The sequence below is a fragment of the Atractosteus spatula genome, chromosome 9, assembly GCF_055471065.1.
Source record: "Atractosteus spatula isolate fAtrSpa1 chromosome 9, fAtrSpa1.hap1, whole genome shotgun sequence".
Classification (NCBI taxonomy): Eukaryota; Metazoa; Chordata; class Actinopteri; order Semionotiformes; family Lepisosteidae; genus Atractosteus; species Atractosteus spatula.
The window spans coordinates 53,704,088-53,730,953 of NC_142714.1; the positions used below are offsets into that span (position 1 = coordinate 53,704,088).

The following is a 26,866-nucleotide window of genomic DNA, read 5'->3' on the forward strand; positions in this document are numbered from 1 at the left end:
TTGCTTCTTTTTTAAATTATAGTCTATCCCAGTTAATGAGCTTTGTCAATGTTTCAAGTCACTTCCAAAATAATTTTTTGTACGAATGTGAACAGCCAAGGGATAAGCTAAATCTGATCTCCTAATCAAACTCTTGTGTTCATTCATACCCCCCGAGCCTCTTAAGTTTTCCTGTTTAGCAGTGAGCAGGGTAACTTTATAGCATAAAGAAAAGCTGGTGAGACTCTTCAGAATAATGCTGTGGCCTGGTCTTGATTATGAAAAGGTTTGATTTTTTAACTGTGCACAAAAAGAGTAACGTTGCTAATATTTAAGTATGATTTTATTGAGGGGTTATTCAGATTGTAAAGATTTTACGAAAAATGTTGAAAAACACTTACATAATGTACTGTTTACATTTTTTAAAACTCTATGGGAAACCATGAAAGAGTTAAAAAGAGAAAACAGAATGTTAGTATATAGATATAAAAGTCAAGAGATATTGTACAATTCTGTTTGCTGTGTTGCAAAAATAGTATTTTTGCTCTGGAATCAGTTCAGAGGTTTCATGTTTTACACTGACAGGCTCAAAGAACTGAACCTATTTAGTCTTAAACAGAAAAGATTACAAGAGGTCTACAAAGACATTGGCAAATGGAAAATATGGCAAAGCACAAATAAAGCCGAAAACAAGAGTTACTTCTTTACACAAAGGGTTATGTGATGTGCTGGTGAAACCAATATCCTGGGTTTATTCAAGAAATAGCTGAATGTGATCCTCTGATCGATTAGCTACTAACACCTAAACAAAGCAGATAGGCCAGAAGGCCTCTACTTGTTTGTAACTTCTTGTTCTTTACAAAAAGGCTTGTTCATTCTGAACAAGCAGTCAGCGTTTTACTCATCAGAACAAGAAAGAGGTTGTAGGAGCCCAGGATGAGCTTCTAGTTCATTAAAGGCTGTGGCGGCCCGTGTTGGAGACCGGATCCCTGTGCAGGAGAGGGATGTTTGCTGAGCTCAGTGAAGGTGGTGTGAGACAGAGGCGTGCAGGCAGGCAGAGCAGCTGAGGCAGCCAGTGAGCTGCAGGTGCACAGCTGTGATCGCTGCAGGCAAGAAAGACAAGAGCGGAAATTCAGGTAAGATGGCCGACAGGCGGGAGGTCAAACACTGGAGAGGAGAAATACTATTGGGCGGTCGAGGTCGATTACTGGAGACGAAACAGAGCCGAAGGGGAGAGAGAAAACACCAAGTGACATAGCCAGGGCTTAGACTGAGCACTGCAATGACAGTGAAGTGGGATTAAATATCCTTCCGGTAATCAGGTGAGTGCTGTTTAATTATGGGACGTGGTGTAGACACTTTGCCTGATGGTGTTGTCAGTGGAACGGGCAGGTTGGGTGATGGATTAGCTGATTGGCCAGCAGCCGAGGTGTAACTGGTGCTGCCCTGAGCGTGATCATTACTGCTCATTGATGAACAGCTGAAGGCCTCCACCCACAGTCTTTACAACAGGACAACAGAATTAGGGTTTTATAGGTCTGCCAGCTCCTTCTTCAGGGCTTTTAATTATTAACCTGGGCTAAGTGTTTTCTTTCTCTTGAGACTGAGTCAGGGCACACAGATTGGACCCAATACTGCTATAAAAACAGCAGAGAAAGAGAATGGATGTTTAATGATTTGAGCTGATGTAGGTGTCCTTGCTATTCCGTGGCTTTAAAATGCAAAAGAAAAGCCTGTAAAAGAAGCCAATTAATCAACTACAAGTTGGTTCTGCCTTCAGCTCAGGTTTTCTCTATACGCCGATTTTGTTTGTTCATGGAAATCTTTATCATTTTTTTTCTCTGCAGACTTTTCAACAGTTGTTTAGAAAATCCTTACCTGACGTTTCCATTCATTTAAGGCTTCAGTGCAGAAGCTGCCCAGCCATGTTCCTAAAGCCAGTACCCTGGCTTCTTCCAAGGAGACGGCTGGATGAGATGCTGGGATCAATTAAGTACCTGAAAACCAAATGGGCTGGATGAGCTGACTGGGCTTCTTTCTAACCATTCTTAATTTCAATCAGTTAAGCTTTTCCCAGAGGTCTGGACTGGGTTCTTAAGCCCAGACCTGGCCAACTGATATAATTCAAACAAATACGTCTCAGATGAAGTTTGCTTGGCTGTTGAGAGTGCAACAGTCTGAAGTTACACAGGGCTTCACACATTCCCCAGATCTCAAGGCCTGCACTTGCAATTAGCACTGCTAATGCATCACATTATTGCAGCACGTTTGTTCATGAAAACATTAGCGGTAAGAAATGGGACTTTGAAGGGAGCATTGGTTCTGGAGTTAAAAAAATTAAATTGAATTCATTGTGCCATTGATGTGTTAATTCTGCGTGACATTGTAGTCTTTTTTCCTGGGCAGACGAATTCTGTTTAATCTCCCTGTTAAGTTGTTTTTCATGCACTGTGAAGATTAATGATCCTCTGTCCCTCCTCTCTGTCGCATAGATTCCGTCTTGGTTCTGTTTAAAATAAAATAAATAGCTTTCATATGGTTTCAGAGGCCATATCACTGACGTAAACCAGATTATACACTGTATATAGAAAACAATACATCAGTGTTAAAAGAAAGTGAAGCTGAAACATCTCAAAATACTGTAAATGCAATGCTATACTGTGCTCAGGGCTGGCATTCTGGGAATTCTTACTATCTTCTGTTACTTTGGTATTCTTTAATGGTTTGAAAAGTTGCAGAAATAAGCAGTGAGCAGTTTGTGATTGATAGAATTTTAAATGGAAATTAATTTGTGTGAGCTCGCCGAATTGAGAGCTTCTCTCTTCACTGTTCTCTCTCTGGTCTTCCAGCTGCCTTAGTTGTGTTCGGAGCACACAGGAACCTGTGGAAACACTCTACCGTGCTCCCCGAAATCATGGCATCTGTCTGTGGCAATGATTCAACAATTGTATTCAATGATATTGTGAAATTCAGTTCAGTTTGATGTTTTTACAGTCAGGGGGCTAACTGGAAGTGAAGAATACCATTGAAGTTAAACAACGGTTGTAAATCATTATTTCAGCAGTTAGAATAAAGGATTGGATCTCCTCCCCTGGGCCCAGGCCTTTCTCCATGTGCGCCCACTGAAGAGCTCATCAAGGCATCCCTCCGAACTGATCCTTCTGCTCTCCTTTCTTCATTTTCCTCAGCCTGCTTCCAGCGGGCTTTCCTTCAGCACGGGCTGTGACTCTGTCTGTGTTCGCCCCAGCTTTGGTGCCATCTGTCTGCGAGAATCGTGTCTTTGTGTTGATGCCTTAGCTTTGTGTGGTGCCGATTGTGCCACTCTGGGTGTGTATCATGATATAAAGTAAGACAGTTAGCAGTAAACATCAGGAGAGGACTGAAGCCCTGGGATAGATGTGCAGACTAGGGATCAGAATCATGCAGTGCATTAAGGTGAATAATGAGGCATTAAAAATGAGCAATAAAGTATACAGGATTTGTGTTTCTATAGTTAGTTAGAAATGTAAATAGTGGTACAGTTTATGAATGGAATTACTGCACAAAGCCAAGAGAATGCCATACGGAGAGAAAATGTTTACTGTATGCAGTAGGATGATTCCCTTGCTGCTTCATTTCAGTAACTATGAATGGGTGCTCACAGAGAAATGCAGAGATTGCTTTCTGTTATTGTTGCTGGTGCTGTTATTATTGACTCATATTTCTTTATTCCAGCCCTGCTGTGCCTTGTTGTCCTGTGTTGCAGGTTTTCATGCAGAATCACAAAGACTTTCTGCTGCAACACATTGTTTAGTTGCCCTTATCGCCAGTGACTCTCACTGCCGACAATCAATGAGATCCTGTTAGAAAAGAAAAGGAACAAGGGGGTATTCAAGTTAAACACCCCTGCTGGGGGAAAAATGTGTTCCTTTTCAATCTGGTGACGTAAAAGCAGAGATCTGGCCTCCAGCCTTTAGCATTCAGAGTCCTGTGCAGCTTGGACAGCTTGCATACTGCACCAGATCCTTCAGAGTGGTGCTGATAGTATTGCCATATTATTTACATTGGTGTCAAGACATTCGGGGCACCCCCACTTATCAGTGGTCTGACATTCCCTGCTGTGTAGTCTTGACAGCTGTACAGTCTGTGGGATACACATCTCTCTCTTGTATCCCCTCTGACTCTCCCTCCACCCCTTTCTGTGTTTTAGCCTTAATCTTTTGTCTTTCACTGTCACACTCACATTCTTTTTCTCCTGCTGCCTCTCCTTCTCAATTCTCATATCTTTTTCTCCCTTCCACTGCCCTTTGTGCCTCTGGGTGTGTGATTCCTCTCTCTCCATGAGTCCTTTTCTCTCAAATTTGTGTCTTTTACTATCTTCCTCCTTCCCTTGTGCACTTTCTGAGTCCTTTAAATGTGCCCCCTGTTAAACACATCGAAGTCACTCAGTTCAGCTATCACCCCTCTGCATGTTGACGTCAGATAGCGAACATGCTGGTGTGTGTGAGGCTCCTAGAGATGCTGTAGCAAACACTGTGTTCATGCCTCCTGCTTTGTGAGCTTGGTGTTTTAGCATTTCAGTATAGTGGGCTCTGTACCATGTCTCAATTCTTTTCTTGTTTTCATATGTCATTGCTAGTGTTTCATTTTTTATTTTATATGTATATACAGTTTATATATAAGACTGATAAAGGCTCTGTGATGTACTCCAGGTTTAAATGATTAAAAACACATTATACAATGTTTCAGACAAAAGTCCTTCTCTGCCTGAAATCAAAATTTTCTTTCCCAATGCATTATTTTGCACATAGAATAATCCAGCTTCCTCTGCAACATGCATACACACATACAGTATGATACAAAGCAGACCAGATGTTATCCATTTATACAAAACATTTGTCACTTGTTACAGCTGCTCTAAGCCATACCATGTGAGCTGAACTTGCGGAGACAGTGTGACCTGCTTCAGAGCTCAAGGCTCCGCACTGTGCAGCTTCCGCATTGTGTGCTGAGAGCCACACACTTGAATTGCTGCGTATTCCAATTAAACTTTAGCCTGCAACTCAAAGCAAGGGCGCTGGCAAGAATAAATCGACATCACTGGACAGTATCTCTTTGCAGCAGTGAGCACTGTGCACCAGCAGGATACCTGCCCTGGGAACAGAGACGGCACTGAATGTTGATGGGATTGAGTGAAGTGTGTCATAAAACAGCCAATTCCCTCAGGACAACATGAGTGAATCCATCTAAAAAGCTAGCTTAATTAAACAGGCCGGTATAAATTAGTGTTTTACAGCAAGCGAGGCCTGTATGTTTACAAGATTAATTGAACCATTTTTCATACCTGAGAGGTCATCAGGGAGCGGAGGGGCTGCCAGGCAGAGAGCAGATGGATGGCGCTGGGCAGAGCACACTGTGGAGAGAGAATGACTGAGCAGCCGAGGATGAGCGAGGATGTGGGAGTGTGTCTGTGCACAAGGTGTGGTTTGATTAAGTTCGGCCGCAGTCCAGCAAGAGCAGTACATGCTTCTTGTCCTGGGAATAGAAGAGGAGTTCAAACTGAGAAAAGGCAACCTGGCTCATGTTTTGAAGGGTCTTGAAGAATCTGTTTCAACACTTTGGCTGGACAGTTTGTTCCAGATGCCCACACCAATTTTTACACTTGAGGTACCTGTTTGCAGAACTCGGGTCTCTTTTTCTGGACTAGTCCATGGGACTGACTATGTTAATACAGATTTCTCAATTTGAATACTTGCAACACTTATTGTGTTCTGGGGTAAAGCAAAGAAACCAGTTTCACTATTATGTAATTTACCCTCCCTACAGGCAGAGAGTATGAGACTCAAAGGATGCATCTATGCTGTAACTGGTTTTATCGGCTTGGCTATAAAAGTGCCGCGCAATTAGTTGGACTTGAAAGATACACAAATGAGACCTGTTCCTAAGCAGCTCAGATAAGTGGGACTGTGTGGACTTCTGACTTCTAATTTAGGCACTAAAAAAAGATAAAGACAAGAACTGCAATCATCACTTTCACTGTATCAGAACTCCCTGTAGGGCTGAGAGAATGCTGAGGAAAAATGTAATTTCTCACTGTGCATCTGTTTTTCTCCTCACTGTCGGAAACAGGTCTGTATTCGCCAAGCTCACTCTTCCACAACTGTTAATTCTTCCTAGGAGACGGGGTGGTGAAACAGTATCACATAGGCCTGTGCAGAAAATAATGAAGCCTGGCTTGGAGAGAGGGAATAAGCAAAAAACAAAATAAAAATGTCTAAGAGCATTGGAGCACAAAATAAACGGCAGGAAGACGTTTATTTGTTTGTATGGCAGTAAGAGAGCACTTTGAAAATGAACTCACTTAAGCTGCTTTCCCCCCAAAACCTCACTGTCATCAAGGGGAATCAGAGAAACGCAAGAGCAGATTGCACTATTCGAACTAAACCCGTAAACACATTAAGGAGTTGCCAGTCTTTGGGAGCGGGAAAGAAAAATGTTCGGCAGAACGTGGCTCCTTGCATCCAGAAGTGCGTGAGGCTGGTCTGGTGTGGGAGCAGGTGGGCGTGGCAGTCGGCGTGTGGAGCTGCAGGCACTCCACGGATATCTGGACTCGGTCAGCTCGTGTGTCTGGAGGCGATGGGTTCATTGTCACGCCTCTTTCTGACACGGATTTTGTGTTTGCAATTTATCTTTCCTATAATGACTGTAGTTTATTTCCACAAATCATTTAAATGGTTTATTTAAAATGGTGTAGTGATAGGAAGACCATGGAAACATGAACATAATCTATATTTTATCATACCTTTCCTTTACGATTAACCATACTTAAGTATGTTTTTAAAATGTTTTATTCCTAGTTTATTTTGCTAGCATTCAAATTGTTTTGATTAACCTTGGCTTTTATTTTAACGTGTGACTCCCTTGCCCTTGGCAGCTGCCGGAGAGTGGGTTCCTGGGCGTGTGTGTGTATATGTGAGAGAGAGGAGCTTTTAGGGAGCAAATAGGAGCAGAAGCAGCAGGAGGCTGCAGTGAAGTGAGAGTCTCCCCGAGCTCGTTCAAAGGTCTCTACACTGGGACTCCGACCAGGTGTCATCAACCAGTCAGACTGCAAAGCCTCCCATGTGTTTCAACACGTTTGTTCTTTATCCTCCTGTCCACAAAATCCCATCCAGTTGATAAAGAAGGCTAAAGCAGTACTGGACACAAAAATCTGAAAACTTGCTAATTAGTTTCTGTTGATTGGTTGTAATTATTTATCCTCTTGTTGTTAATACATAATGATAGAGCCCCAGTCATCTTCATCACCCTCACTGAAGTCTTTAAGCTGAATTGGAGTAGGAGCTCACCCTCGTCCACTTCTCTCCTCCTGGCACTGCCTGGCGATGCGGCGTTAAGCTTCGCTGCACAACATTTGATTTCGTAGCAGCGAGGGAATCTGACACCTCCGGCGAGAACTCAGCTAACCTTTGCAGAAGGGGATCTGAAAGACTCCTGTGACACTTTACAACTTGATTGTCCTGTCATCTTACTCAGGAGAATGAGGTGCAGTGGATGAATCTCTGACAGCTAACGTTTTATGTGGTAGATAATGTACTTATTTGTGCTGGACTGGTGACCCATCCAGGATGGAGACCTGCCATGTACCCAGTGCTCATGGGATTGCAGCCCTGACTGGGAAGGAACTGGGTTCTTGTGACGGATGGGTGGGCAATGTACTTATTTATGAAAAGCTGATAAAGCTGGTTCAGAAAACCAATAAATTACATTTTATCGTTTTTCTCAATTTCCATTTGTTATTTTCTGAATTAATTGTATAGCATTCCCTTCACTATTATGTGTTCTTGAAGGAATTTAAAATCTGGAAAGAAATAACAGTTTTGGAAATTGATTGTGTGCCAAGAGTAGTCTGACAGTCTCACCCATTTACACCATCTAAGCCCTCACAGTCAATTTAGATAATAGAATTCTATTAACAACTTGTGAGGGTTAATAACTAATAGAAGCCTTTAAGTTAATAATCCTTTCTTTGTGCTTTTCTCAGCAGCATGTTCAGCAATATTAGTGAAACCAATGAATTCTTAAGAGCTCAATAGAAATTCTCTTATTCTCAAGGCTGCCTAAAGTTTGCTTTCAAGCGTATTTCCAACCATGAGACATGCACAGAAAGAATAAAGGATGGGCTTCATAGGGTTTATTTCATACCTTATTTCTAAAGTATATTTTTTATGAGCTCTTAATTTTTTGAGTGCTTTGTTGTTTTTTAGTTAAGGGGGAAATCAAGAAAATACAACCAAATCAATGAAACTTGTAAATTATTTTGCTTTCTTTTTTTTTTTTTATAGGTCTGAACCCACTTTCCTTTGACCCAGCCTCAAACAATGAGCCTCTGCAGTTCACCAACTCCAGTGGGCCTCTAGTGACAGATTGCCCGTTAGAGAACGGAGCAGAAAACAGCAAGAAGAGAAAGAGGCCCAGCCTGCCCCCAGGTAAGAGCAGAAAAGGCTGTGTTTAGAGCAGGGTCACAGGGCTGCACGTGTCTTCCTGTGTGTCTGCCTGTATCTCTGAATGCCTCCATTACAGTTTGTCACTCCCTGGCCTGGGATACTGTATCTGTGCACACCACATGAACATACTACTCATGTGCATGTTGTTGAGATATGTTCTGTGTCTAACTTGCCATAATCACAAAAATCAGAGCTGTTGTATTAGCATAAATATATATAAATATATATAAAGTTGTATTAGCAGTTGTAAACGGCACTCCGGTCCAAGTATTTCTAATGATATTAATAGTGGAGTTCCTCTATGAGGTGGTTGCTGGAGGTGTCTGTCTAGCTACAGTACATTATAGGCATTAAAACTCTTATCTGCTTTTATACACTGCAGAGGAAAATTATGGGCAGGTGACAGAGGCACGTGCCTTTATTATTTTCCCTAACAACCTCCTCCCTCCTTCACAACCTCTTACCGTCAGTGTCAAGCAACACATAAAAAATGGCTTTTTAGCCTATTAACTGGAGATGACCTACAGATGGGAAACTAATATGCCATGCATAAATTCATTCCGCCTCATTGTCAGAAGTTATTTTTGCTAATGCGTGCATTGAATTAACTAGCTGAAAATAATAATTAAAGAATTAATTTCTAGTTAATTGTATTATAAAGGGAAGAGAAAAAAGACTCTCTTGAAGAATAAGAGCTAAGGGCTGTCTCATTTTCAGTGCTGTCATGGTGATTGACATTAAGCGGCCATCATTAACATTGCGAGTGTTAAATAATGAACCTTACAGCCTTTGAATGATTCATGCCCTTTCGAAATGTATGTTGAACATTCATATCCCTGTACCATCATACAGAGCTTGCACCTCCATTTTACTTTCCAGGTATTTTAGGTCAGTTCATGGCAAAAACATTAGTGCTCCTAATTTGAATTTAGAAATCACAGGAAGAAACACTGCTTCTGTTTATTTGGCTTTTATTGTTCTGAATCTTTGAACACAAAGATGTTTGCACAATGGGAATGAGCAAAAGGCCGCCAGTCACAAAGGTTATCATTCAGTCTCATGCAGCATCAAGAGCTTGGTGCTGAAGATGGGTTTGTGTGTTTGATTACACCACACTTACCTGTTGGCTGGGGTTGATGTGTTTGTCTTGATTACCGGTGCTCATCAGCTGGAGTTAGGAACGGGGAGTGTGGAAGTCCTGCACAGATCTGCAAGGGCAGAGCAGCTCGTGGGGCCACGCGAGCCGAGAGTCGCGGGGTCAGTGGGCCGTTGGTGTGGCTGGCCGGGACACCTGGCCTGCCTGGAGAATTGCAGGGCTGGCCGCTGATGTGCTGCAGCTCCTGTGGTGGGGGTTGACTAGCTTTGATGCACCTCAGCGAACAGCAGTGACCTATCCTGAGCAGGAGCCTGGCGAGGGCAGAGGCAGACTGCCATATTAACTGCTGATTCATATCACTGCAGTATAAAAAACCCCGCCTCTCTCCGTCTGTCTGTGGTTTGTAATATAATTCGCCCTTGGGCTATCTCTGGGCCAGCCTTTATTGCACTGCCCTGGGCCGGCTCTCCTGGGATGCAGATCTGGCTCAGTTCCCATGGTCCACGATCGGGGCTGTTTTCCTCTACAGTGTGCTTGTGTGGATAGCAGGTCGTGCACAGAGTTACCATTTTATTTAACTCCTTTGTGACCGGTAGATCGTGCTTCGGAGAGGTCAGGGTAGGTGGAAGTCTGCAGAAGGTGAGGCAGTGGTCTGTAACAGGTTTGGCACCAGCTCCTTCTCAATCTGAGGAGCAGAGATGAATATGCCCAGAGGTCACTGGAATAACACAAGACACTGAAACAGCCGAAATCCCTCAAACCGCTGAAGGCTGTTGGCGAGAACCATCACTGAATGCAGACATGTGCATGACGTGTGACATGTGACAAGACAAGACAAGGTGATTTAGTGCAAATCTAATCTGTCCTTTTTATGTCAAGGCGTTCCTGGTTTTCAGTTCTTTTCAGGAATTTCAAAGCAATTTGTCAAACACGATGGAGGATGATCTTTAGGAAGGATTTGATTGCAAAAAGGGTTTGCTTAGAAACAAATCATAAGTTTTAAGAATTCAGCATTTGAAAGGTGCTCCCTGTCATAGTGCTGTTAGAGTATTGAGCCAGTATCACCTTGCAACAGTGACGGGGACACTATACTGTAAAAAGGCTCCGTCCTTCAGGTGAGACGTAAAACCGAGGTCCTGACTCTGTGGTCATTAAAAATCCCAGGGTGCTTCTCAAAAAGAGTAGGGGTGTTACCCTGGCCACATTTCCCTCCTAATAAGCCCCATCTCTGAACTGGCTTCATCACTCTGCTCTCCTCCCCACTGAGAGCTGGTGTGTGGTGAGCATATTGGCGCACTATGGCTATGGCTACTGTTGGATCATCCAGTGTCCAGAAAAACGCTATATAAATGTAAAGAATTATTATTATAATAGAGTACAGCTGGGAGCTTACCTTCCAATTTTAAATAAGAAATTGCTTGTGTTCTTATAGATGACATCATTATCTTGGAAGATGTACCACAATTTTAGTTTTGAGGTCAGAGGAAGTTGCATTTTTGATAAGTAAACCCTTATTGTTTTCCATTGTGATAAGTAAGTTATACTCGACAGAAAACACTGGGGGTATGTCAGTCGTTTCATCTGTGGTTGTCCTGTAGTAGAGTTTACGTTCTGATCCTGTCAGTGGCTGCTTTTGTTTGGTAACTTTCGGTACACAGGCTGTATCTGAGCTGTTGCTCTAGAATTTCTGTGATGCCTGCGCTCTCCTCCTGTTATTGACTTGCATGTAATTAATCTATTCTAAATATGAAAGCATTGAAAAAAATAGCAAAGCATCTGTAGAGCTATACATTATGTCTTTTTAATGTGCTTTTGCAATAAAGGAAGGACTGAAAACACTCCCACCGTACAGGAGAAAAGATGTCACACAGGTTTAGCCTAATTAGCACTGATGCAGATTTATCCTCATTAAAGCATTATAACTGAAGGCTCCATCTCATTACTTTAAGCACTCAATTAACTGCCCCCTTCTGGAGGAGCCTGTAGTCCTGATATCTGGGTGTCTGATAATCATGCAAGAAACACTGAAGCCCCTTGAGTCCTACAACAAAACTTCAACCAGACTCGGAAGGATTGTCGCTAATTGGGTACTGGAGTATGAGTAAGTCTGTTAATTGGTGAGCATTTCAGGTAGTTGCCATTTTTTACTAAAATAATTTCTCCAGAGCATGCATTTCTGTTCAAGGCTAAAAGTAAATGTATGACGTTCATTGAAATAAAAGTATTTTTTAAAAACGCCCCCCCCCCACCATTTGTGGAAAATTTAACTTAAAAGACTTTAAAAAAACATGAGCCCCGTGTAAACTGAGTATTTCGGCATGTTGGTCTTTTTGATTAGCAAATGTTGCACCCATGTGTAGTGTTTTACATACACTAGTGCAGCAGTGTCAGAGAGTCCCTTAGATTGCTGTAAAACAGCAGCTCAGCATTAGGACTCGGGAGCCCTGGGCTTTTGCTTTTTACTGGTTCAGATTGCCAAGCCACAGAATTTAAATAATAACACGGGGAAGTGGTTTGAGGGCATGCAGCAGCAGCGCATTTTGATGCTTTTGATTTTGCTATAATTTAATGGGACTATGTGTTCCATTTCATTTAAACATTACAAAAGAAGGCTGTTTTAAAAACAGTTCGCACCCTTCTTTTAGCAGAATGACATCATGGGCTGTGAATCACCCCTGGAAGCCATCACTTGAGCTACAGTATGTGGCTTTTTTATTCCCATGTAAATGAAGTCGTCTTTTTAAGTAAGGAGTGACAGTGTATGCAGAAAAGCAGTGGGCTGTCCTTATTGCTGATGAGCACAGCTCTTGACCACGGCTGAATCTACTGTGACAAGATATTCCAGAGCTCGTTGTCTCTGCTTTTGTCTTTTGCGGTTTGAGGAAAATCAGGTGATGTATTTGATCAGCCCCTGCAGAGTACGACGCTGGTACACGGGTAGAGAAAAATGTGAAATTTGTCTTCAGTCATTATAATCAGGTCCTCCAGCAATGTTGAGTATTAAAATGAAGAAGATTGCTGATTTGCCTTCAAGTGTTGGAATGGTACTTTTTTATGCCCTTCCGTAATAATGTTAGCATTAACCTCCAGTTTGTGCAGCTCTAGATAGTGAAAATAAGCAACTGTTAAAAGTGTCTCCTAAAGGCTTGGTAAATCCATACAGACAGGTATTATAAAATCAGGCTACAGCAGTTTGTTTCACTCCTGCTTTCCGGCTGAACACAGGTGAGCAGCATCAGGGGGCCGAGACAGAGGGCAATCAGGGGGGATCTGGAAGCTTTATCACCTGTCTGCTCAGGGCTCACTGGTTCCTGCGGGGGGCGCTAATGGCTGAGCGAGTGAGCTGGCGTCCCGCTTGCCCAGCAGGGACAGGAACGTGGGAAGAAGCACCAGCACGCTTCCCGCTGGTGTTCCTCCGGATGAATGTTTAATGATCCAGCTGCGAAGTGCTGGAAAGGACGCCCTCGGAGGCGGATGGGCTCGGGCTGCCGGTGGGTGGAGGCCCTCCTGCCTGCGCCTGAGCGGCGGTGCGGCTCTCCGTCCCAGACTACCCCTCCGTCCACGCGGCCGTCCCCTGGCTTCCATCACCAGCCCGGCTCCCGTTGAAAGCGTGTTCGTTCCCGAATGGGCTGGGAGCTGGAGGTCTGTGTGAGTTAAAGCAGGGCTGTTATACTATCCAGCAGGACTGAGCTGCCCTTCCAGACTCCTGTTTCTCTGCTTGTCACGCAGCTCTCTGCACCTCCCCCCTCCCCCGGCTCTCCACATTTTTCCTTTCTGACTGTGACCTTAATTTCCGGACAAACAGGCACTGATGGAGTTTTGTTACTTTTATTCTTTTTTAATTTTCTTTCGCCAAATAGTCTTTGAAAATTTTTATTTGCTTTTTTCCTTGGAACTCTTCACAGTTTTGTGTTCATGCATTTATTTATGTTGCAGTGTCTTTAATCAGCAGTTTTCCCATTGAAACCCCAGGAGCCATTTTCAGTTAACCAGCGAAACACAAACAGTCGGTGCAAATGAATGTATGTGGCTCAAGTTTGCAGAGAACAATATCAGTTACTGCTGCTCCTGCTCTCTCTTTTTGAAAGCCAAGTGTTCTCATTTTCTAGTTCCGAGCCAAGATCTGAGCACACCACTCAGTGAGAGAGATAAATTGTGAGAATTGCTTCTTCGATATTGTTTAACAAAGAGGAAGGTTAGACAGAGAGTATGAATTTTGATATCAGCAGCTTCCAAAACAGAGATTCCTGATATAGGAGACTTGGCAGTACCTCTGTAATGACACTGTTCTTGACAAAGAACAGAATAAATGCCACTTTCTCTCCCCATTCGATCCCTTTTGAGCTCAGAATCTGTTGGAGTCCATAAGGTTCACTTTTAGATTTTCACTAATCTCCCTCCTAGGTTTCCTGGCTTCTCCTTTATTTATAGAGCCTCTGGATTGCACTGGGGAATGAAAATGTCATATTATGATGGAAATGTTGAACAATCTTGTTGAAATAACAACTGGAACAATTTTCAGTTGGAGATGTGGAAAGTATTGACAATCTGAATGACTGCTTTGGTGTAATAACTAGTAAAAGAGGTTTCGGCCACCGGAACAGCATCAGGATAGAAAATCATCAGTAATCTACTAACAAAGGGAACAAGAGAGGACAACTTTGTCATTGATTCTGTCCTTCTGGACTCCAGAAAGGTGTGTGGATTGTAAACCCTGCCACACTGGGTAAAAACAAGCGCTGTTTGGGGAGATCCTGTAATGGAAGGTCAGTTGTGTGTAAATCAATACCTCAGCCTTTGTGAACCCCACACAAGTGAAGTCCCATGATGAATAAAATATTAGATGCAGTTTTGATCGCAAAGAGATTCCCGGTCATCTCGGGCTGCGTGTGTCTCTGCTGTCTTCTTCCAGGGCCTCTCTCCACGCCTCGCACGGCCTTGCATGGCCTTGCAAGCCGCCAGGCGAATGGGCTTCAGGGCGTATTTTCTTACTGTTGTGACTGCGTATTTACAGAAAACAGAAATTTCTGGTCATCCCTGCCTGGAATGAGCAGCCTGGTGATTTACATACCTTGTCGCTGAAAAACAGCTTGATATCGAATGAACCCATCACGTCTATATAATGCTGCTCCATTACATCTCAAGATCTGAGCGCTCCAGGCTTCTGTATCTGAGTATTTTAATACCCGAGAGCCAGAGGACCCAGAACAATTCTTTATTAATGTGCAGAAGTATTATGTGGCTGTTCTCGCCCTAAAGAGCTGGCAGATTCGTGCTGCTGAGTTCTGTCTTCAGGGACAGGCAGACGATGGGGTCTACCCGCCTTTTCCATTCACTGATGCGAACACAGGAGATATCAGTATTTTCACTGAAACATTAACTGCACACTTACAGGAAAGAAATAACTATGTGAGATATTTTTTTCTATAGCCCTTTAAGATATAGTCTCTGGAATGCAAATGAGCTGACATGTCTTAAACTAAACTAGGCTGTACCGTTTCAAAGCTGATTGGAAATTCTGCTTTTTGTTTTGTTTTTTAAATTGTTAATTATTTTTTCTGGCCAAAATTCTGTATGAAACTCATTCATACAGAATTTTCAGATTTTTTTTAAGCACTGCATTTGTGCTCAAAAATAATATTCCATCCAATATGAAATAAAGTGATCTTTAAAAAATGGTAGAACTGCCTTCACATTGAATGTAATTTCTTCTGGTTGTTGGTTTTCAGGAAGAACCAAGTTAAATCCTGGAGTTTTCATATTTAGCACGGTGTGAAGTTTAATGCAATACTGAAAAGCTGTTTAGCATGTTGTTTTTTGCACTAACTTCATTGCATTCCCTGCCTGAGCACAGGCCAGCAGCTGTGATGCTGAATATGGGGTCAGACTGAACTGAAGAGTAGACCCGAGAGGCAGGTCAGGCTGGCTTCAGCACAACTGGCCTCTACACCACATTGGCCAGCTTTCCAACTGGGCCTCCTTCACTAGTCGGGCATTCGTGCACACTCGTAGATCTGCAAACGGTGTTATAACGCAGAAAGGTTGCACCATTAAAAGTTTTTAGGAATGCAGTTTTAACTTACTTCTATTTAAAGGCAATTCAAGTCATTCCAATTTTGTTCTAAAGTTGCCTTTTCTCCCAGCCCTTCGCCAGCTCCTCCACTGCTCTTACTTATAGGCCAGGACCCCCGTTTGTTAAACCCAGAGAAGATCCGGACAGACAGAGAGGCAGCTAGCACTGGCACATCGACAGTGTGAAATTCCCCGCTGAGCTTCTCCTCTGTGGCAACTCAGAGGTTAACAGACTTTTCTGCTTTCTGTTTCTCAGAGCTCCCTAGCCGCGCTCTCCGTAATGAAATTTCCCATTGTAGAACAAGATTAGAGCTTTCTCCTGGGAGGCTTCAGCATATGTTCCATTAAACTCCAGGGTACAAAGAAATGTGACTTTACGAGAGAAGTTGAGACCAGATGTATTTTATTTACCCAGTGAAAGGTTTTGTTTACCAGAAGGAAGGAAAAAAAGAAGAGGAGTAGTTTTGAGCTCAAGACATTTAATCCCTGATTTCTGTCCCCTCCCATTCCCAATCCTACTGGAGGGAAGTCCCTGTCACCAGCTGCTGGAGGCTTTCCCTGAGCACCTTTGTTCATTCTGGAACTGCGCGAACTTCCTCGCCCTGGAGAATCAGCAGCAAACAGGGCAGCTTCTGCTTCTCTTCTGACTAACAGCCAAGGCAGAGGTAACAGTTGCTGTTCTCAAAGTCTTGAAGACCGTGAGTCTTTCAGAGCGTAGAGGAGATTCTTCAGCGCCTCTGAAATTCAAGCCTCTGGTATCTACTGCTAAAAAAGCAGATAAAGAAACAATCTCCTCTGCTTCCCCGCTGCGAGCTGAGGAAAAGCCGGAGCTAAGCTCATACTGAGGCTGGTGCAGAGGCTGCTCTGGTGTGCTCTGTCTTGCTTCACAGCGTGAGCAGAACAGCAGCATCACCACCTTCCGTGTCTAGCCAGAAAGACTATCCCCATAGGCTTGTCTGTTGAAATCAAATTTGGTAAAAGATGTCTTAGTGTAATGGAAAAGCAGACCATCTGTGTTAAACACAAATGATGAATTCTGTCACTATTTCATATCTTTTTTCAGTTTATCAAAGTATGGTCTCCAGTGTAGTGAAGAGGGATAAAATACTCCACTACTCTGCTCTACTATTTACCAGCAGTGTGTGCCACTCCAGACTCTGCCTTCACCTTAATTAAACTGCTCATCCTCGCTGGAGCTGTGGCAAGTTGTACTACCATGTTTAGCATCGGCTTTAATTGTAGGTGACATTTACTAAAGCATAGCTTGTGTCGTAAGGTTTTATCTGACAGAGCGAGAAAACACTTATTTAGCACATGTGACATTTCCAAAGAGTGACAAGGGAGCCAGGAAAGTCACACCAAGTTCCTGAAATGCACAGTGGCATCTTCTAACTTTGAGGGTGTCTAACTTATTGGTTGCAAGTGCTGAGACTGATGGCTCTGTGATGCAATCAACACTGCGGAGGGGGGAATGCTGGCCTCTGGCATGTAAAATAATGCATGTTTTTAGTTAAGCAAATATTTTAGCCCTTGCAGCTTTCAAACTGTAATCAAGATGATCTTATCCCATGACCTGGCTGTGCTTGCAGGGATCCTTGATGTGCTGAATTTGAGTGTTTTTTATTCAATCCTGTGTAGAGAAATGGCTAAAAGCCATTTTTTATGTAAAAGCCAAAATTTTTTTATGTATTAATTATGAAAAAAGTGAAATTCACACTTCCGTTTGTGAAACTTTGTGAATGAAGTTCATACCTAAATGAGCACAAAAGAAACGGCTCCTTTGCCAAGAACAAAGACTCATCATTCACCGGCAAATTACAGATCTCTGCTGTTGTAAACGCTGATGAGAAGTTTACTGTGAAGCCCTGCACAGGGCAGATTGTATTTGAGCACATTACACAGCTGAATGAACAGTAAATGTCATCTGCGCAGATAATGTAGCTTGTGCCTTCCTCTCCCAGCATGGGATCATTTTATCAATGTCACTCACCTTGTAGATAGGTGGATAGTCTGGATCCCCTTTAATCCATCGCTGTGCAAACCAAAATATGCTAGAAGACTACTCAGACATTAGTGTGTCACCTCTCCTGCCTGTCTCTGTGGAGTAGATCTGTCTCCTCTCCTGCCTGTCTTTGTCGAGTAGATCTGTCTCCTCTCCTGCCTGTCTCTGTTGAGTAGATCTGTCTCCTCTCCTGCCTGTCTCTGTCGAGTAGATCTGTTTCCTTATAGGTAGGCCTTCAGCAGGGTGTGTAATAACAGGAGTGAACAGCTATTAAATTATTGAAATACATTTATAAAATAAGGCTTTGTAATTCATATCTGTGTGATTTGTAAACATGTAGGTTTATATAAGTTAGAGACCTGTAGTACTTATGTGCTATGCTTGGGACTTTATAATGTGTGTAATAATGTACCATTTTATACCATGGATTTCTTCATCATGCTTGTCCACACTGTTGGTTGAATTCTCTTTTGTAATTGAGTCACACCTGTCCTGCAGGGGCAGGCTAGTCCTATTCCTGGCTTCCAGAGCAGAGCGGTTTCCAGGCACCAGCCAGATCTGCTAGGTCCGTCCTGGCTTGACAGTGTCTGGAAAGACCTGGCAGGATGTGGTGCTAAGTTAAGAGAAATAAAGGTTAAAAAATATAAAATGTAATAGTTTAATGCTTTTTGGCCACCTGCTTTCCTTGTGTAATCCTGCAGCTAAAGGACTGGTGAATTAGGAGGTTTACTGCTCTCCATTTTTTTTTTCTGGAAGAGATTAGATTCTGTGTAAGTGTTTCAAAGCAAAACCAGTTTCTGTGGAAAAGAACAATATTCCACTGGAACAAGGTCAAAAGCAGTGTTTCCTTCCTAATCCATTTAGAAAATCACACACCACGGTTTCTTTGGGATCAGAGGCCAAGAACATATGAGCTAGCAGAACCTCAAGGCTTCAGTAGAAATGTCTTGGCAGGAGATCCCCCCTTCTGTGGAAATCGTGGTCTGTGCTGTTTCCACACCCATACAACCCCTGTGTCACTGAACAGTTGTCATTAGGTAAGTTTTCATTCTTTAGCTCTGATCTCAGCTGGTAGAATGAAATAGATGAGGACGAGATGCACTTTCAAGTTTTCCACATCACACATCTGAAGAAAATGACAGTGTTTTTCCTTTAGGTGTGGGTTTGAAACCTCAGTGTAGTACAGCTGTTACTGTAGGAAGTGCAAGGAGAGAATTGAATAGTGTCAGGTGGTGGCCAGCAAGTGCTTGCCTGTTGGGTTTGGCTCTGTATGTGTCTAACATACACAGTCTAACAGGTCTGGCAAACTCTCAGTCTACGCAGACAGAAGTGATTACTGTGGGCTTTGTTTGTTACAGACCCCGCTATATTCATTTTGAGTTTTTAAGCATTGTTTCTTTCAGACCAGCAAGACGTTGTTCCTTAGTGTCTCGTCAGTGCTCTCTGATAACTCACAAATATGCATCTTTGCAAATCCACTGCTGCCTTAAACTGGTCTTTTGTTTAATGTGGCTGCTGCATATAAGAAGATATATAAGAAGAAGAAGAAGATAAGAAGATGTATCTTACAGCAGCCACACTCCCTGTCATGTGTGGAATTCATGGGAGCACCTTACAATTCAGATAAAATCACCAAATGAAATGCATGATTTTAGATACTAGATAAAAGTATTAGTAAAAAGTATTAATTTGTAAAAAGTATCAGAACACAATACGTTAAGGGCTGCATTCTTCTGTATTGCATAAGTAAGAAAGTGACCGTCTGCTCTGTGTGGAAGCAAGAGCACAGCCTTCTGGTTTTCCACTTAGCTGAACCTGTCACTGCTCGGGTTTGGGCTTTCCTTGTAGTTTGGTTCACAGTGCAGTACCTTAGGCAACCGACACGCTGTGCTGCCATGTAGAAATCACCGAGACCTCTCCTTTCAATGAAAACTCGCTGTGCTGGGTGGTCTTTTCTTGTTTTAAGCAAGAGGATAAGAGTGTATGTTGTACCGTGGAGCTGTGCCAACATTTTTTCTCTTCCATTTCTATTTTCACTCTCTCCAAATTGGATGGAGTCCACCTAGCCTATAGTGTAGGTTATCAAGCACACTGGATTCTCCACAATAAGACTTCTGCCCGTCTCTCCTGTTGTATTTTCTCCCTTATCGTACTCCAATTAAAGTCTGAACATTTCATCCCTTTTTATGGTTGTCTGGCAACAGTTTCTGCTTCCAAGGCCATCCTGACTACCTTTATAAGCATGTGTGTTTATTTTGCTCCGGGCGCTGTAAAACTCTGCAGGCATCTCAGAGCCCTTTGCGACGGAGGCCGAGGTTTCGGTTTCTAGCCTGGGATTGTAATTTTTATTTTCAATTTGCACGTTATGTTTTTTTTTTTACAATGTTAATGACTTTTTTGTTTACTGTTTACTTAAATATTCTTCACCATCTGTTTTTGTGGTTGTTTTTCTTTTCTTTCTGTGTGCACTTTTCCTTGGTAACTATATTATTCCCACCGACTGAACGTCCATTGCGTGCCCACATCAATTATTCTGCCGTTTTGTGTGAATGAATCTTTCTCATGTCTCGTGATGAATAATGAATAGCAGGCGAGTCATTCAGCCCTTTGCTGTTTGTCGACTTGTAGTCGGTGTAGGAAATGATGAATTCAAGGTAATTCTAAACAAGGTTATGTGGCTGGGAACAACGTTTAAAGAGGCAGCAGCCACTTCTGCCCCAGGAGGCATTAATCTTGGGCTCCAGCACAGGCGATGTGCTGTGTGTGCGACAGGGCGACAAGCACAGAGGGCTGCGAGTTAATGTGTTTTCTCAGAGGGAGACACCTGAAGAGAAGTGATTCAATACAAAAGGTTTCTTTTTTTTGTTTTTCTATACATGTGTTTAACCTCTGCTCTGACAGAACCGTGATGTGAACAGCTATGTTGCAAGACAAATCTGCAAAAACGAACAACAGCAGAATGTTGTTACAGCACGGTTACAGCCAGCCCTCTGCGTAACCACGCCTCTGGTCCCCTGTCGACTGTGTTTCTAGTTTGTTTTGGAGGGTATTGTCATCGCCCTTCTCAGCTGGCAAAGCCCAGACAGAGCCGCATGTTTGACTGGAACGAGTGCAGAATGATCTGAATTTTCAGTGGGAAATCTGGAACACAAGAAGGGTTACAGATGAGAGGCTGTTTGGCCCATTCAGCCCGTGTGGTATTAGCTAGTAGCTAATTAATCCAGCCGTCTCATCCAGCTGTTTCTTGAAGGAACTCCGGCAGCAAGCACACGAGCAAGAAAACATTAATCAGCGGGGTTGTTTACAGTCATACACTGTAAAATGAGGAGGCTTTAACTACTCATAGTTAAGCTGTTGATGTCCTCCTCTTAAAGGAGAAATTGAGCAAAAATTAATAAAAAATATTACATGACATTATAAAAACTTAAAATGCAATTAAAGACTTGAATCCAAATAATTCCCTTTTGTCCCAAAATATTGCAGGAGCTTTTACACACGTCATGTTCTTCAGTGGCTTCCAGCAGTGTGTGTTGGTCTGGTAGCAGACCTAGATTATACAACTGATGTGATAAATTATGAGATTATTAATACTAAGTGGTAAAGTTAATATTCAGTACTCCTTTCCGATAGTATGTATTAATACAATTTCTAAAAAGTAATTTCCTTTGAGCAGAGATTGGTTTATTTGCTTGAACATTTTTTAATTAAGAGGCTCTTCAGTAGAATGCTTTCAAATTAGTTTAAGTGAAATGAATTAGCATATTTAAAACTCATTTTTTTTCTGAGTAACTTTTACTGTGAGACTTTTTTGCAGCTGCTGGCATTGTGTTAGTTGTACTGTGTGAAAAAAGTTGTTTTATTCACCTTGAAAAAACATGTTCGTGTGCATTCAGGTAGACAACACTGTGTTACACTCTGGTATTTGAATATTTAAGGACACCAAAACAATGCTAACCCTGTCTATGAGCTCTATAAAGACATTTGAGAGGACATAGACTGCAAAGAATTTTTTTGAAATGGGGTTTTATATTTTATTGTGATTTGCTTTACCTTTTGTCTGAACTGTCAAATGTAATTCAAAATAATATGCAGGTTTGAGGAGAGAATGCTCAGTGTTCCTCAGAAATAAAGAAACGAATTATATTGGTGTACAAGTCTGGAATTAATACAGAAATGTTGTCTTTAACCTGTCTTTAAATGTATATATAATGGTAATTAAAACTTTAGATTACTTTATGTTAGAAAGTTAGAAAACATTTTTGGTGACTTTGAATTTCTGCAATCGTTTCATTTAAGTCATTTTTGCTTCTGTCTTCACAGTGTAAAGGTCTCTCTGTACGAACGCCCACATATGTACAGTGCATCATGATTCACCCTGAAAGCCTCTTACACTCATATTGTGTCTTACTTCGTTTACTTAGGCCGGCTGGAAGCACACCAAATCACTTGGACAAGTTAAGAGACCAGACCTGGGCCCTCCTGTTTATTTGTTGTTTTAAAGCCCTTGTGTGCTCTCACGCCAACCCAAACAACCCTGAGTGAAGAGCCAAGCTCCTACTTCAACTCCCAACATCCTCTGCTCTCACTACCCAGTGGACAGCTGCTCTGCTTGACAACCCTCAAGAACACTCTTTATATTTATAAACCAAGTCCAATTATAAAACACGTTATTATTCTCTTGGCCTTATCTCCCCCGTGCCCACTGACTGTCCTGGCACCTCTGTCTCGGGTGTCGGGCTTCCCTTGCCCATGGAGCTCTGTGTCTGTCTGTGTCGCCATCGCTCTGTGAGCTCCTGCTGCCGACCTGAACTCCCCACGTTGGGGGAACTGAGCTTCATCAGCCTCTCGTCCCAGGAAGGGCAGCGGGCTGTGTTTCCCTTACACTCCTGTTAACTCTCATTAATGAACTCTAGTGCTGTATCTCATCATCCCTCTCGGCCCCGTCCAGTCCCCTGCCTTCCAATACATTCACATCCTGTTTATTTCATAGACTACTGTATTTAGAAAGAATTTAAACTCTTCCTCACTCAGTGTAATGTGTAATGGCTTCCGCTAAGGGACAATGACATTACCTCATTAACTAGGAATGGGAGGACGTCAGATTTATTGAAGTAATTAACAATTAAAAAATAAAGGTTTCATTTTTTCTTTTACTGAATTTCCAGATAGTAGAATGCTGGTAACATGCATTTGCAGTGTCTGTCGTGACGGGGCTCACATCTCCTGTTGGAGGCGTTTTCTTCTCCTGCCGATGGGATTATGTGCCAGTGTCAAAACTTGAATAAGTGCTGCGTAACAGATGAACACTTTTTCAGGCCGAAGATGGATTTGTTCAGCAAGCCATTTTTCCAATTTTTTATTTGTTTCAAATCTTGAGATAAGGGGACAGGCAATGTGGCTTTTGCTAGGCATTTAGGTTGACATGAGCTGATTTCATTCTCAGCTCGAAGCAGTTTTGTGTGCAGCTGCTTAACCCCTCAGTGAACTGTAAATATTAAATCTCCATGAAATATACATTTTGTTTTTACAACCCAGCACACACTCTATTATCTATCTTTGTTCTTCATCAAACTCGGCCTTTAGGGGCTGAAGACAGCTTCCCCTAAGGCAGAGTCTGCCAGGAGACATGGCAGTAAAAATGTCAGTCTCCTCAGCCTGTGGCTACTCGCTGCCTGCCTCCGCACACGGATGAATGACCCCACAGCCAGATTCGCACTTAGATGAGGCACCTGAACCATCTCATTAAGGTGTGAAAGGGGGCTGCACGTTTTCTGGCTACTCCCTCTTAGCGTGGTAAATGATGTGCTTTGCTGTAAATAAAGCCTTTCGTCAGGTATGGAGCGGTCCGTTAGGAGGACTTGAGATCCGCATCTTAGCCTTCAAGGCCAAGGCCTTTACTGGCTTTGTATGCTGTAGGTGTGTGCAGAATATACGTGACACCTTTTTTTTCAAATGATCTTTTTCTTCTTTAGAATCAGATGTTTGCAGATACTCCCCGGCCTATCAAACACCGTGCTGTTTGATATCTCGCTCTGCCTCATGAGCAGTGATGAGAGAGGTGTAACAGTGTGTGTGTGATGTCTGAGTGTGTCTTTTATATTCCACACGAAAAGCCTCTCACGGTTCTGTTCTGTAAAGCCTCCCAGTGCAGCCAGTGTCAGGGCAGTGTTGTTAGGAGGACTACTCTGCAGACCTTTAATGAGAAAGCAATTATTGGAAAGCATTCTATATACTGTATCTGCTCAGACCAAACAGAGCAAAGTAAGTTGTTTTATCCACTATATAGCTTCTTTGTTTCAAGTCCCTAAAGGAAGAGACAGTCACACTATAGCTTAGCCTAATTCTGCTGCATTCACCACATGAGGTTTGGTGAAATGTGCTCTGCAGAGTCAGATCCTATCATGCTAATTGAGTGTTAGCCAAGGATTTAATTACTCCTGTACAGATTTCTTCCACAATCCCAAAATGCTTGAAGTTGTCTGTGAAGTACACCATCCATGTGGAAACGGACTTCTCTGCATGTGCTCTTAACCCTTCCAAGGCCATGCAGCTATGGAGAGCAATTGCTGTACATGCCACTCCTTGTGTTCCTGTGCCAAAAGGGGGTTAGGGTATTATTCTTAGGTACTGACAAACCTGTGCTGTCAAAAAACGTGAAAGCAGGATACGCTGGATTAGAATAAGGACAGTTCAACACTCATGCGTATTGGCAAATCGGGTTGCATTTTTATCGTTTAATTGTGAAATAGAATGAAATGCACAGAATGGAACTTACTGATCATTTCTGTGTATGTTCGAAACACGATCAAGAAGATAATGTGAAGCATGTCATGTACTTACATGCACTTACAACACTTAAGCCTGAGCCCTAGCGTTTCACTGCCGGTGCTACAGGATGCCAGCACGCAAAACCATGCTTTCCTTCGGGCTGTGTTCGGTGAGGCTTAAGCTCTGAGGGGTTTCTGCTCATCAGGGTGCTCCTCTGTACCAGTAACAGTACATTAAGAACAGTCCATTAACTGTACAATAACCCAACATGGGATTTGTCAGCCAAACTCTTTTTTCGAATTCTCGAGCATTAAGACCTCTGCGAAAATTGATCAGCAGAAAGCGCATGGAAGCTGAGGAGAGGAGAATAAACGGAGCAGAAGCAAATTCCCGCCTGCCCCCTCTTCTGATCAATCTGTGGGATCGAAAAGGCAAGACGTCTGAAGCCCACTGTCTGTCCTGCACATCTTGTTCATTTATTTCTAATGCTCTGTTAGCTCAGGGGGTCAACCAGACTTTCGGGACAGATGCATCTTTTTAATAAATAATAAATAAATTTGATCTTTTTGATGTTCCCCATTACAGATGGTGAGAAGAGCTGTGGGCGGGGGGCTGGGGAGAGGCCCAGCTGTGGGTTACAGCCAGTAACCAGCCAGTCAGTCGCAGCGGAGCTGCTGTTGTGTCAGGGGGCTGCTGGTGACAGATAAGCTCTAGGTTACTGAACTGTTAGCATTTTCCCGATTCTGCTCCTGACTTTCTAACTGGCTGCGTTAAAAAATTCTGGCAGCAGCAACTGTAAGAACTGAGATAATGCCAACTCTTGGCTGCCAGATTATACACTGTGCTCTTAGCATTGGCATTGCTGTCTCTGTGTCCAACACAAGGACCTGCTGTTGGCATTGAGCCCCTGTGCCCTACAGTAAATATTTATAGGGCTAATAGAATAATCAAAAATGAGCCCCCTTTTTCTACTTGCTTTTGTGTAGAATTGGATTTGGTTCACGAGTCTTGTCATAGCTTTTTGTATGTTAAACACCCCTATGAAGGGTGTGTATAACACGAAATTTGTGTTGCATTCATATTGAATTCCCCTGACATCCCAGCTCAGCTGCTCTACCTTATATTCTTCATCTAACAGTTAATGGCACCTGACATCACCAGCAGGCCTGTCACAATGTACTTTAATTCACGACACTATACAGGCCACTTTACAAGACTTTCCTGATGTGCTGTTTTGTGCAATGCACAATATGATAATTGAATCAATAATACCTGCATTGTTACAAGCCTCAAGTGGAATGAAATAGGACTGCCCTTTTTCATGCATTTCACTTAAAAAAACAAGATAGATCCCCTTTTGCTGGCCTATCTATAACAGTTGCAATTCAGACATTGATCTGCGATGAGTTTGTAAGTAGGCTCCTCTGTGGCAGTGAGGTGGTGTTCAGTGGAGTATCATACTTTTTCCCATTCTTTTTTTAAACACCAAGACATGTCATGTTACAGGACAGTGGCATTACAGGCAATCTCGATAAATGATGCAAACTGTCAGATACCCATGTGAGAGTGGTAAGTGGCTCAGACCAGCTGGTTAATTATTAAACACCTTGTGTGTGGAAACCAGGTCATAGAGCTCAGTTTGTTTTTCTGTTCTGGTTTTCTACACTTGAAGTAAAACCAAACACAAGTCTCTTATGGAAGATATGACTATATATTAATTTTGTTTATGTTTTTCCTTTTTCACAGGTAATGACTAAATTTATTCATAAGAGCCCTATTAATTTTTTATTTGCTTTTACAAAGTATACCTTTTGAAAACAGGTTGGTATAATAACATAACTGGCAGCTGGCAGTGGGAGCAGTCCCTGGACCAGCAGTGTGTGTGTGAGAGCAGTCCCTGGACCAGCTGTGTGTGTTTGTGTATGGATGTGTGTGTGGGAGCAGTCCCTGGGCCAGGAGTGTGTGTGTGGGAGCAGCCCCTGGGCCAGCTGTGTGTGTGTGTGGGAGCAGTCATTGGACCAGCAGTGAATGTGTGTGTTTGTGTGTGTGTGTGTGAGCAGTCCCTGGGCCAGCAGCAAATGTAGGCTGGAGCAGTGTGGCTGCTCTCAGTGGGCAGGTGATAGGGCTTGTGGTGACACAGTGGGGCTCTGGGTCACCAGGACAGAGGTGTCTGCCAGGAACAGGCTTGGCTAATGGAGCAGTGGGAGCTGGTGGGCAGACTTCCAAACAAAGCACACTGCAACCACCTGGGAGGGAAGACGAGGACAGACCATCAGGGGGCCCCGGGGCTGGTGGGGGCTGGGGTTTGTAATGTATTGCATATAAAGTAGTTCAAGTAGGGAGCTGCATCAGTATGCGTGGGCTGCAAAGGAACAAGTAAAGGTTTATTCCATGCTGAAAAAACAAGAAAAACACAACGTTTCGGCTGTGGAGCCTTCTTCGGGTGTGACACAGCCGAAACATTGT

General features: G+C 42.8%; 1 protein-coding gene across 4 annotated transcripts in view; it reads left to right on the forward strand.

The window, feature by feature from the left end:
* Positions 1 to 26,866, forward strand: part of enox2 (ecto-NOX disulfide-thiol exchanger 2) — a 182,721-nt gene that overhangs the window by 98,409 nt on the left and 57,446 nt on the right. For 3 of the 4 annotated variants that reach the window (XM_088925256.1, XM_088925257.1, XM_088925258.1), the window contains one exon: positions 8,301 to 8,444. In XM_088925256.1, coding sequence (XP_088781382.1) covers positions 8,301 to 8,444 — 144 coding nt within the window. Of the gene's footprint in view, positions 1 to 8,300; positions 8,445 to 16,283; positions 16,296 to 26,866 lie in introns of those variants that run through there. The other variant, XM_088925259.1, reaches the window with a different exon arrangement.